We start from the raw sequence: 12,225 nt of genomic DNA, 5'->3' as shown, positions 1-12,225 counted from the left end.
GAACATGATGCAGATAAAAAAATCATAGCTGGAGGGGCTGAGGAGACAGTTTAATGGTTAAAAGTATGCAATGCTCTTGCAGAACACTCCCCATGTCAGACAGCCCACATCCTCCTGGAACTCCAGCTCCCAGGGAGCTCACGCCCTCTTCTAGCCACCACCCACATTGTCCTCACGCACACATACACTCATCCAGACATGGGCATACACATCAAAGTTAAAATAAAATAAATTGGGGTGATAGAAATAGTTCAGTGGTTAAGAGCATTGATTGTTCTTCCAGTGGCCTCAGACTCAATCTTCAGCACCCTCATTATGGCTCACAATCATCTGTGACTCCATTTCCAGCAGATCAAAGCCCTCTTTTGGTCTCTATGGGCAAAGCATATGCAGACCTACATGCAGGCAAAACCCATACACATGAAATAATAATAGTAAAATAATAGTGAAAATGAAAAAAAACCTTCAAAAAGAAATTCTGGCTGGAGCTCCAGCAGAGAAAGTAAGTGAGAAGTGAGAAAGCTTCAGTATTTGAATTTCAAATGCACTTCAATTAGGACTATCTCCCCCAACACTGGTGTAAAACAGATGAGCAGAAAAGGCACAATTCTTGGCCGGAGTGATCAGAAGTTCTGAGTTCAATTCCCAGCAGCCACATGATGGCTCACAGCCATCTGTACAGCTACAGTGTACTCATTCACATAAAATAAATAAATAAATCTTAAAAAAAAAAAAAAAGCACAATTCTTTTCAAGGAGTTTATGATCTTGCTATTAAGGCCAATGGGGGGGGGGGGGGGAGAGAGAGAGAGAGAGAATTTTAATCTTCTTGGATAGGTACAAGAATGCTTATAATCCCAGCATTCAGGAGATTGCAGCAAGAATATTGCTCTAAGTTCTAACTCAGCCTGGACTACAGTGAAAACACTCTCAAAATCAAAATCTCCAACTTTTCTTTCTTTCTTTCTTTCTTTCTTTCTTTCTTTCTTTCTTTCATTCTTTCTTTCTTTCTTTCTTCCTTTTTTTTCAAGACAGGGTTTCTCTGTATAGCCCTGGCTGTCCTGGAACTCACTCTGTAGACCAGGCTGGCCTCGAACTCAGAAATCCACCTGCCTCTGCCTCCCAAGTGCTGGGATCAAAGGCGTGTGCCACCACCACCCAGCCCAACTTTTCTTAATAAAGAAAAAAACACAGTTTCAAAATCACTTGCAACCCCTGCCTAGCCAAAAGAAGTCTAGAAAAGACTCTACTGAAAACATGCAACAATATAGTCTACCAGTCTGAACAAGACACAGGAGAAAGCCTCTATTACAACAGTATCAGGAACCAGCTTGGCAGATGACCTCCGAACCCAGTGATGTCAATTGCCATGGCAATCACATACATTCCCAGAGTCCACTTCCCACCTCTACCGGTGACCATAGCTCTGTCATAACCAACAGGTAGGTATACACTGACAATCTGTCTGATTTAAACTGGAGGTATCATTTACACCTTCAGATTCTGTAACAAAACACTATGATCAAAAGTAAACTGGAGAGGAAAAGCCTATCTGCTGCACCCTTCCACATTGCTGTTCCTCACTTGAGGAAGTCAGGACAGGAACTCAAGAAGGCCAGGAACCTGGGGGCAGGAGCTGAAGCAGAAGCAAAGGTACAATGATGCTTACTGGCTTCCTCCTCATGGCTTGCTCAGGCTGCTTTCTTATAGAGCCCAGGACCACCAGCCCAGAGATGGCCTTGCCCACAACAGGCAGGGCCCTCTCCTAACAATCACTAATTAAGAAAATTAGTGCCTTATAGACCCATGTACAGTCCGCTCTTATGGAGGCATTTTCTTAACTGAGACTCTCTCCTCTCTGGTAATTATAGTTGTGTCAAGTTCATATAAAATTAGCTAGCACAGGTTCCATGAGGCCTTCTGAGCCCTGCTTAGTAAATTCTTAGGATGCTTAATTCACTATCCCTTTGAACAGTGAGTTCTCTATTACTCTACGCTTGAGTGACTGAGTCCTTAGTCCTCTTCTGACTAGGTTCATCAAACCCATTCTCACCTGAGCACCTTCAATGATCTAAGTACCAATCAGCTTTTGCTACAAAGAAGGGCCTCAACAAATAGGCTTCTGCTAAAATGCCCATCCTACACAAGATCCCACCTAACCACCTGCCCAGCCCAGCACAGCACAGCATTCCCATCATGCCACTTGCTTTGCTCTGTCTATGTGTTCTCTAGATTTTCTGAACATGGAAGCATGTGCATGCACGTGTACACACACAGACACAGGTCTATAAGCCCCATGAGAGCAGAGGCCACGATGCCTCACTTACTCCCCTCGAGCATCTAGAAAAGGGCTTGGGATGTCAGAGGCACTGGGCAGATATGCATGGAGCAGATGAATGAATGATGAGACAGGATAACATGGAAGGAAACAGTGAGTGACAGGAATGGAGTAGCATCAAGTAGCTTTTGCTTGAGGCTGGGAAAACATGGATATAATTATCCAGTTTCTACACATGGTAGCAGCCAGTACAGCAGAAGTCCACTGGAGAGAAACATCCTGAAAGGAACTAATAATGACAATAATAACTGTAATTCTATCCTTGACTGTCAGGGGTCTAACTGAAACATATTCTTTTAACAGAAGCCAAAGCTCTGAACATTTCAGAAATCTGTCCAAGCCACAGAACTAATACAACAGAAATCTAAACTATGAGAACTGAACTGTCTAAACACCAGCACATCACAAATTTATAGCCTAAAAGGACCACATGGCTTTGACTAGGAGATGTCTGTTCTCAGAATCAGACTACAGGAGCACCTCAGAAACGTGGACAAATCCCACAGGATCCAATCAAATGCAAATAACATGGCAGGCAGACAAAGCCAGTTAGCCACTGGCTATCACCTTTCAAAGCAGGTAGACCACCGTACAAGCACAGGGCTCTGAAAATAAGGAGCAGGAGTAATAAGAATGCTGCAGGGTATGAGAGCCCTGCGCTCCTGAGGCTTCCCAGTTAGGCCAGTGAGGACTACAAAGTGAGCTTCAGACCATTGGGCTCCATGGTGGGCACTGGCTCAAAAACACAAATAACAACAACAAAGCCAAGAATTCATTATATGGATCACTAAAATTCTCTTTTAATGTTTGGTTATCATAAACAGCACAGAAATATATCCAAGCATATTCTTGGAAAGTGTTTATTTTTAATATTTTATCACCACCACCACCATAGGTAGGGGTGTTTTGCCTGCTTGTATGTCTGTGTTCCATGTATATGCCTGGTGCCTGCAGAGGCCAGAAGAAGGTATTAGGTCCCCTGGAACTGAACTAACAGTTATGAGCCACCATATGCTCAGTGTCTTCATTTGAGGACTCAAACTCAGGTCCTCTGCAAGAACAAGTACTTTTAACTGCTAAGCCATCTCTCCAGCCTCTAGTTTTAATTTTTAATTATATTGCAGGTGCCACTGAAGTCCAGAAGAGGGCATCAGTGTCTCTAGACTCAGTTACAAGTGGCTGTGAAGCACTGAGATGGATGCTCCGAACCTAAGCCAAGTCTTCTGTAAGAGCAACAAGTGCTCTTAACCACTGAGCTGTTTCTCTAGACTCTCGGAAACATTTAAAGGCAGAGAAAGGCTAGTCCAGTGGAAGTGAGTTAGCAATACTAATAGGGTTCCAAGGAGTGAAATACTAAAACGCATTGTCAAACTGTTTTCCACAGCTGTCATAATGATTTCTGCTTTGAACATGCTTTTCCAAAGGACATGGAGAGGTCAGTAAGCACAGCATTAGTGTGGTTCTGGGTCACTCAGCACCAGGTCTGTGCCTTCCACCCAGTGGTCACATGGGGAAAGGGCTGAAGCTGACTCCAACAAAACTTACCCACAGGGGAGGGCTGAGAAGAAATGAAGGGCTGTCCCCACCCCCCCCCCATCCTGCAATACATTTGAGGAAAACTATTTAGACTCAATGAACATTCCTGACTAGTGTTTTTGTGTCCCTAGCCTGCCCAATTTTTGCACAAGTTTGAAGGCTGCATTTGCCCTACCCTCAGGTTTAGACCCACTGCCATGAACTAAACAGCTCTCTGCTGTAGAAGAGCAGCAGCACACTGGAGTGCCTGATGACGGCTGAGGGGAAAGGACTGGGGCTACATCCCAATGCTATCCTAAGAGTAGCTGTGGGACTCTGGAGAAATTATGCAATGGCTCTAGGTTGCCATTTACACATCAGACAATGGTTAGGATAATAAACCACATACGGTGGCACACACTGTAATTGTGGTGATGTAATAATTCTACCAAAATTAACTTTTCAATGCTAAAGGGAGTACAGTTCTAAAGTAGGACCAAAGCTGGACTCTGGAGTCAAGTGCCGTCCATGCTGAAAGCCTGGTGCTCGTCAGTCCACAGCTCCTCCCTCTTGCTCACCTCCACGTACACCCCATGCACTAATGCCAAGGAACCCTTCTCCACACTCAGGCTTCACAATTCACCATCCCTTCTACTCAGAGGGATTCCTTTGCACAGATGTGGCTTCTCACTCTGGGCCTCAGCAGGAGCATGATCACTCCAGAAGCCTGTCCACCCAGAGCACCATGAGTGTCCAAGCTTCCCTTTCCTTCGGTCACATGCCCGTCAGGACTCTCACCACAACCTGAGTCTAAACTCTTCTGTGAGAAGGGATGCCAGTCCTCTCTTAGCATAGAGTACATGTCCATAGGTATTTGTTGAATGAATAAATGCTAACTTCTAGTCTTATTGCCAAAGAATAATCTCAATATAATGCCCTTCTCTCTGCCTCTCCCTGCTTCTGTTTTTCTCTCTGCTTTTACCTTGCTAGGAAAGGTTTACTGCTGTGTTATACCTCAGTCCTTCTGATTCAATCTTTAAGATAAATAATGCTAGGATCAAAGAGATGGCTCAGCAGTTGAGAATACTTATTGCTCTTCCATAGTGCATGGATTCGGTTCTCAGCACTTGCCCACAGAGCAGCCTCTTACCTCCAGCGCCAAGGGTTCCACTGCCGTCTTCTGGCCTCTTCAGGCATTGAATGTACATGGTACACATACAGACAAGGCACATATATGCAGATAAATAAAATTTAAAAATATATAAGCAATGATTCCTTGGTTGTATTTCAGTTAAAAATGTTGAGTTAAAAACAGAAGATGTAGGCTAGAGAGACAGATCAATGGTTAAAGGTGCTTGCTACTCTTTCCAGGGGACCTGAGTTCAAGTATCCACTTCCAGTGGCTCACAACTTCTTGTAACTCTAGCTCCAGGGGCTCTGACACCCTCTTCTGGCCTCCATAGGTACCCACATACAGATGACACACACAAAACCAGTATACACATACATGAAATAAATTTTTAAAAAGTCATAGTTTTTTTCCCCATCCTCCACCAATTCCATAAACATGAAAGGTAGACTATATCCAACCATCATGTTAGTGAGCATTTTCGAAAACTAGAGCTAGGAGTAGCCTAGAACCCAAATTCTGCACCCAGCAATACAATGGTCACATGTCACCACAGGCTGTGATAGCATTTATGTCCCAAGGACCTTCTCCAAAATCAATACAAAATAACAATTAGTATTCCTGTCCAGTTTTTTCTTAAGAGAGTCCAGCCCATGGTCCTCAAACATCTTTTAAGTGCTGGGATTACAGGCACAGACTTTCATGCCCACCACTTCACCCTGTTTCTTACTCTTTAATTAGAATTGTTACTTATATGTGCAAGTTCGTAAGTACAGTCTGCTGAAATTATTTAGTGTAAGCACATCTAGCTCTTACAATCTGTCTTTATTTGGGCTTTTAAGTTACTTATTCATTTGAGACAGCCTCACACTGTAGTTTTCGCTGGCCTGAACTCCCAGGGATCTTGCTCAGTTTCACAAGTGCTGGGAGTTCACGCATACAACAACATGCCCAGCTGATGAAGTGTTTTTATGGTAGAATGCAAAAGGACGGGAATAATCTACCTTACAGATAACATGCTGTCACTTCCTGCTGGCTAGCCAAATGTTCACAGGTTAAGCCCAACCCAAAGACATCTGAGCCTGGTGGTGGTGGCTCACGCCTTGAATCCCAGCATTCAGGAAACAGAAGCAGGGGGGTCTCTAAGTTCAAGGCAAGTCTGGTGTACAGAGCAAGTTCCAGGATGACCAAGGCTATACAAAGAAGCCATGTCTTCAACAACAAAACAAACAAAAGGAAACCAGACATTTGAACAAAGCCTGCAACTCCACCTATATTCTCTGCTCTAGTTGCAAATCTTAAATTTTTATTTATCACTAGTGTGTGTGATGCAGATGTGTAAATATACTGGTGCCATGGTTTATGGTGCCATGACACACGTGGAGCCAGAAGACAACACTGTGGAGTCAGTCCTCTCTGTTCATCTTTACATGGGTACCAGGATTGAACTCAGGACACCAGGCTTACAAGGCAAGTGCCCTTGCCTGATAAGGCATCATGTGGGTCCCCTAAATGAGCTTGTAACCCTAGGACATGGGAGTAGAGAAAGGATGAATGCCATAAACTTAGAAGGCCAGCTTGGCCTACACTTACAGTTTACAGGCCAATCAAAGTCTAGACAACAAGATTCTGCCAACCCCCACCTCTAACTGACAAACTACAACAAAAAAATACAAACAACTGGAGCTAGTGAGATGGCTCAGTGAGTAAGAGCACTGACTGCTCTTCTGAAGGTCCTGAGTTCAATTCCCAGCAACTACATGGTGGCTCACAACCACCTATAATGAGATCTGACACCCTCTTCTGTTGCATCTGAAGACAGCCACAATGTAGTTAGCCAGAGCAAGCTGGGCTGGAGTGAGTGGGTGCCGTCCTGAATTCAATTCCCAGCAGCCACATGATGGCTCACAGTCATCTGTATAGCTACAGTGTATTCATACACATAAAATGAACAAATATTTAAAAAAAAATACAAACAACTAATAGCCTACAGTTCAATCAACACTCAACACATACTTGTTGAATTAATCTCTTCTAAAACCCTGTGCTGAGCCAGCAGGTACAGTGATGCATACTTATAATTCAAGCACTCAGGAAGCCGAGGCAGGAGCATCTTAGCAAGTCTGTAGACAGTCTAGGCTTCATAGTAAGATCCTGTCCCCCAAAGAAAACAAACAAAATACTATGCCACATTGCCCCAAGACCACAGCAAAGATTCACTGGAACTCTCATGACCAGATCCAACTGGTACATTCATGGGAAACATACAGTCTGAAGTTGTTTCTGTCTGAATCCAGAAAAAACACCACCAAGCCAGGTGTGGTGGCACACACCTTTAGTTCCAGCCAGGGGCAGGCAGGATCAAAGCCAGCCTGAGTTCTAGGACAGCCACGACTACACAGAGAAACCCTGTCTTGGAAAACAACAAAACAAAACAATCAAAAACCCACCACCTAATTTCTTCTCCTGATTCTACCATGCTCCCTATGCCAATACTGGAGGGAGTCTCCATACTTGCCCCTAACACCCATTCTTTTTTTTTTTTTTTAGACAGGGTTTCTCTGTGTAGCCCTGGCTGTTCTGGAACTCACTCTGTAGACCAGGCTGGCCTCGAACTCAGAAATCCGCCTGCTCTGCCTCCCAAGTGCTGGGATCAAAGGCGTGTGCCACTACTGCCCGGCCCTAACGCCCATTCTTATTAGTATAACCATCTCCTAATCTGTTCTTCACCTTTCTAAATTCAAAGGGCTGTTTTTGTCCTCTGTTTTCTTCCTTCTTCCCACTAAGTGCCAGCAGCCATTTTGTTTAAATTATGTAGAGGCTACTATGAATTGACCCCAACCTCTTCAACCTCAAAAGATAACTTCCCTAAGAAAAACTGAAAACCAACCCAATAAGAACCAGTCTTCCATTGAAAAAGACAATGTGGCTACATCAAAACAACTGCTTAGGGCTGAAAAGGTAGCTCAACCCTTAACAACAAGAGGCTGCCCTTCCAGAGGACCAGAGTTGAATTCCCAGCACCCACATAGCAGCTAACCACTTCCAGGGGATTTGATACCCTCTTCTGACCTCTGTAGGCACTGCACACATGTGGGTACACAAAAAAAAAAAAAAAAAAAAAAAAAAAAAAAAAAAAAAAAAAAAAAAACATGGAGGAAAGACACCCATTCACATAAAATGCAAGTTTTAAAGTGGGGGGAAGGAATGAACACCTGGAGGGCTTTATTTCATCTTCCTGTCCTTGATTCCAAACCGGATGGGATTCTCAAGTTTGAAATCTCAAGAGCTAGACTACAACCTTCCTGAGGGAGTGACTAGGTGTGAAGAAGGTTAAGCATACACCCTAGGGCCTGGCACAGCAAATGGCATACGGGAAGCCTAGTAAATATTCGATGAATGAGCAAACACGGGCAGTATGGCAGGTTACAAAAACAAACAAAATGGTCACAGGTATATCAGCATAACAGCTGGGTGGGAGTAGGTACAAAAACTCTTACAGCTTCGAAGACAAAGACTCTCTGGTGATAAGGGACTAGAGACACTTCATACCTAGGACCTGAGTTTCCCACAACTCCTTGCTCCAAGAGTTTTTAAAACCTTGGCTGCAAATAATCATCCCGCAAGTCAATGACAAAACGGTACACCTCACATGCTGCCAAGAAATGGAACAGAAAACCCCTGAATATCGGTGAGAAAGAAAGGAAGCCAAGGGCAGGAAAGAAAAGTAAAGAAGGGAAGCGAAAGTAATGGGAAGCCAGAGACTTAAGGGACTAGAGCCGTGTGGGTGACAGCAGGGGCTAACCTTTATTGGGATCATTCAGCCAGACCCTGGACGGTTGGTTGTGCATACACTGACCCATTTAACCCTCCACTATCCCAAGATAAAAACTCATCATCTTACGGATGACGAAACTGAAGCTAGGAAGTTGACACTTGCTCCAGTAAACGGGCAGGAAGGGGAAGCACAATGACCGGACCCCGAGTCTGACCCCAGGATCACCCCATTCTTTAACCCTCACTGTCCATTCCCCACACCGGGAGGCATTCGGTCTCCATTTAAACAACACTTACTGAACTCCTACTGGGTGCCCAAGCCAGCTGCTTGGCGCTGGTAGGCGAGTGTAAGGGATCCAGCTGCGGTTCGGGGGACAGAACGCAACGCAGTGTCAATCTCAAGGCTGAGCAGCCTGGAACCCGCCGCGAGAGGGATGCAGGGTGGGGCAGGAGGGGAGGAGCGAGGGGAGCCGGGGCGCCGGGACGGCCCCGGGCGGTGTGCGAACGCTGCGACGCCCGGTGCTCTGCAGACTCGGGCGTCCAGACGCGCCGCTCGGCGAGCGGTTGGCTGCCAGGGGAACGGCGACGCGGCTGTGGAGCCTCGCGGGGCTGAGACAGGGAAAGGCGGCCCTGCCAGGGGAGGGAAGGCGAGGGGCGGCGGCGGCGGCGGCGGGGACGGCGGGGACGGCGGGGACGGCGGGGACGGCGGAGGCGTCCAGCACCCGCCCGCGCGCTCCCAGACTCACCTCCCGCGGCAGCCCCTCGGGACTCCTCCACCCCGCCAACCCGGAGGAGGTGGGATGGACTCCGGGGCCGCAGGGGCTGCCGGGAGCCCGTTGCCTAGGCAACGGGTCAGGCCTCAGAGAGTAGCAGCGACTCCGCGGAGAGCTAGAGCGGCAGAGCCCCACGTGTCGGCGGACCCGCGGGCGGATGTGACGTCACCTCCGCGTGACGTCCGCGGGCGGGCTTCCGGGTCGTCTCGGGAACCTACCTGTGGTCCGTATGGAAGGTGCGTGAGAGGGCTGTGCTTCTCTAGTTTGTGGAGGCTGCGGGTCGTGGGGCGTGGGAAGGAAGGTCACGAGCCCGCGGCACGACGGGCAGGGACCCCCGCGGGCTGCCGGGAGCCTCGTTCGTTCCTGTGTGAGTGTCGTCTGAGTGTGGTGATGTAGGCGACAGGTGAGCGGTGTGACGCGCAGAGCATTCCGGAGCACGTTGGTGCAAGCCCGGCCTGCCAGCCCCTCCGGAAACCCGTCCCGAAGCTCCCGCCGTCGGCCAACTCGACCGCGGAGGCTGCACTTTGTAATAGCCTTTATTATAGCCTTTATAGTCTCTGTCATTAGTGTCACGTGGGTCGGTGCGCTCGCGTTCGGCAGCGGTCTGGTTGAGTCCCGTCTTGGTTTGCTAGCTTACAGGAGGTGAGCAGCTAAGCCTCTTGCCTGCCGTGCGTCTGTCCGAGCTGGCCCTGTGACTCCCGTTCCTGATGTCTCCCCGTTTGTCTCTGAGTGTCTACAAGTCTGAGCTGCGCTTTGGGTTCCTAAGTGGGTCCGGCAAACTAGGTCAAGTGTGACCCTTACCCTTAGGTGAAGTCAGGTGTGATCCTCACCCTTAGGTGAAGGATCCTCACCCGAAGGGCGGATGTAAGGCGGGAGGTAAGAACAGTTCCTCCACGTAGCCCGTTTCATTCTAAATCTACTGTGTGTGCGGGATACGGGGCGGGATGAGACCTAACTCCTACTGTGGTTGAACTCAGTCCTGCGGGGAATATAGAATTAAGAAATTGACTCACTAGGGAATGTGATGACAGCCGATGCATAAGAGGTAACATGTCTACTGCAGTGACTCGTAATGTAACGGGGGCGGGGGTCCAGGAAGACTTCCTGATGGAAATAACTCTTCAAGTTGCTTCCTGTTGCCATAGTAAAATACCATCACCAAAACTGCAACTTGGGAAGGAAAGGGTTTATTTGTCTTACCCTTCCAGGTCACAGTCCACCAATGAGGGAAATCGGCAGGCACCATGGAGGAAAGCTGCTTACTGGCTTGCCTTCCAGCTCCCTCCCAGCCTCATGCACCAGCTAGCTTGCTTTCTCCTACGATTTTCTTCCATGTGTATGAGTGTTAACACCTGCAGTTATGTAAACGTAGCATATGTATGCAGTGTCCATAGAGGCCAGAAGAGGACATGGCATCCTCTGGAGTAGGAGTCCCAACTGCTTGTAATCCTCTTTTGGGTGCTGGGTCCTCTGAGCCATCTCCAGCCCCTCAGATAGTTTCTAATACAGCCCAGGACTACTTGCCCAAGGGCAGCACCACCACAATGAGTTAGGCCCTTGTACATCATTTAATACACAGACATCCTTACAGACAGTTGGTAAATTGTTGCTCTCTCTTCCCAGGTATACCAAGTTGACTACAAAAATAATCAGGACAGTGACTTTCTTTTTTGCATTTAACTATTGCAAATATATTTATTGCAACTTACAGATAAGTTAACAATTATATACAAATAGAGTTTTAGCTATAAATTCTCTGGTTGCATTTAAATTTGGAGGTCAGAAAAAGCGAGCCTCAAAATATTCTAGTCTCCTAATGAACGTGACATTAATTTACAGAAAAATAAAATCCGAAGCTGGAGATTCTTTGGCTCAGAATTTCCAAGCACTTCCTGCTCTTCTAGAACATTGGAGTTTAGATCCCCACATCACATTGGGCAGCTCACAGACACCTGTAACTCCAGCTCCAGGACGACATCAGGCACCCTTCTGGCCTCAGTGGCCACTTCCACACATTCACACACTTACAGATTTTTAAAAAAGAAATCTGTCCCAGAAACTCTTAGGAAATAGGTGTAGGTTTGTTGGAGGACATGTGTCACAGTAGGTGACACAGTAGGTTTGAGGTTTCAGATAGTCAAGCCCAGTGTCTCTTCCTGCTGCCTGCTAAACTAGATGTAGAATTCTCAACTACTTCTCCATCACCATGTCTGCCTGCCATGCTTCCCACCTTTAGGATAATGGACTATACCTGTGAACTCTAAGCCAGCCCCAATTAAATGTTGTCCTTTATAAGAGTTGCTATGGCCATGGCATCTCTTCACAGCAATAAAACCCTAACAAAATAAATAAGATCTGATCATTTAAATGTCGAGATACAAATAAAAGTTGTATTTCATGTCTTAAAAGTTTTAGCCAGGCAGCAGTGGTGGCACACACCTTTAATCCCAGCACTTGGGAGGCAGAGGCAGGTGGATTTCTGAGTTTGAGGCCAGCCTGGTCTACAGAGTGAGTTCCAGGACAGCCAGGGCTACACAGAGAAACCCTGTCTCGAAAAAAACAAACAAACAAAAAAGAGTGGACATTTTACCTGTGTGTAGAAGCACACATATGTTACTGCATTGACACTTTTGAAATTGAAAATTTCAAAAAATTGAATTTTTTTTTTTTTTTTTTTTTTTTTTTTTTTTTTTT

General features: G+C 46.4%; 2 protein-coding genes across 6 annotated transcripts in view; one reads left to right on the top strand and one right to left on the bottom strand.

Annotated features, from left to right (window-relative positions):
• Tecpr2 (tectonin beta-propeller repeat containing 2) overlaps nucleotides 1–9,628 on the bottom strand; it is a 92,968-nt gene extending 83,340 nt beyond the window's left edge. For 3 of the 5 annotated variants that reach the window (XM_031357697.1, XM_031357700.1, XM_031357701.1), the window contains exon 1: nucleotides 9,505–9,628. The gene's annotated coding sequence lies outside the window, so the exon portion shown is untranslated. The other 2 variants (XM_031357699.1, XM_031357698.1) reach the window with 2 other exon arrangements.
• A 44-nt stretch (nucleotides 9,629–9,672) lies between these two features.
• Cinp (cyclin dependent kinase 2 interacting protein) overlaps nucleotides 9,673–12,225 on the top strand; it is a 16,073-nt gene continuing 13,520 nt past the window's right edge. Inside the window, exon 1 of the mRNA XM_031357703.1 lies at nucleotides 9,673–9,767. Coding sequence (XP_031213563.1) covers nucleotides 9,761–9,767 — 7 coding nt within the window. The 5' untranslated portion in view covers nucleotides 9,673–9,760. The remainder of the gene's footprint in view (nucleotides 9,768–12,225) is intronic.

Source organism: Mastomys coucha, unplaced genomic scaffold (genome assembly GCF_008632895.1).
Source record: "Mastomys coucha isolate ucsf_1 unplaced genomic scaffold, UCSF_Mcou_1 pScaffold6, whole genome shotgun sequence".
Classification (NCBI taxonomy): domain Eukaryota; kingdom Metazoa; phylum Chordata; class Mammalia; order Rodentia; family Muridae; genus Mastomys; species Mastomys coucha.
This window is presented reverse-complemented; position numbering and strand designations above follow the sequence as displayed.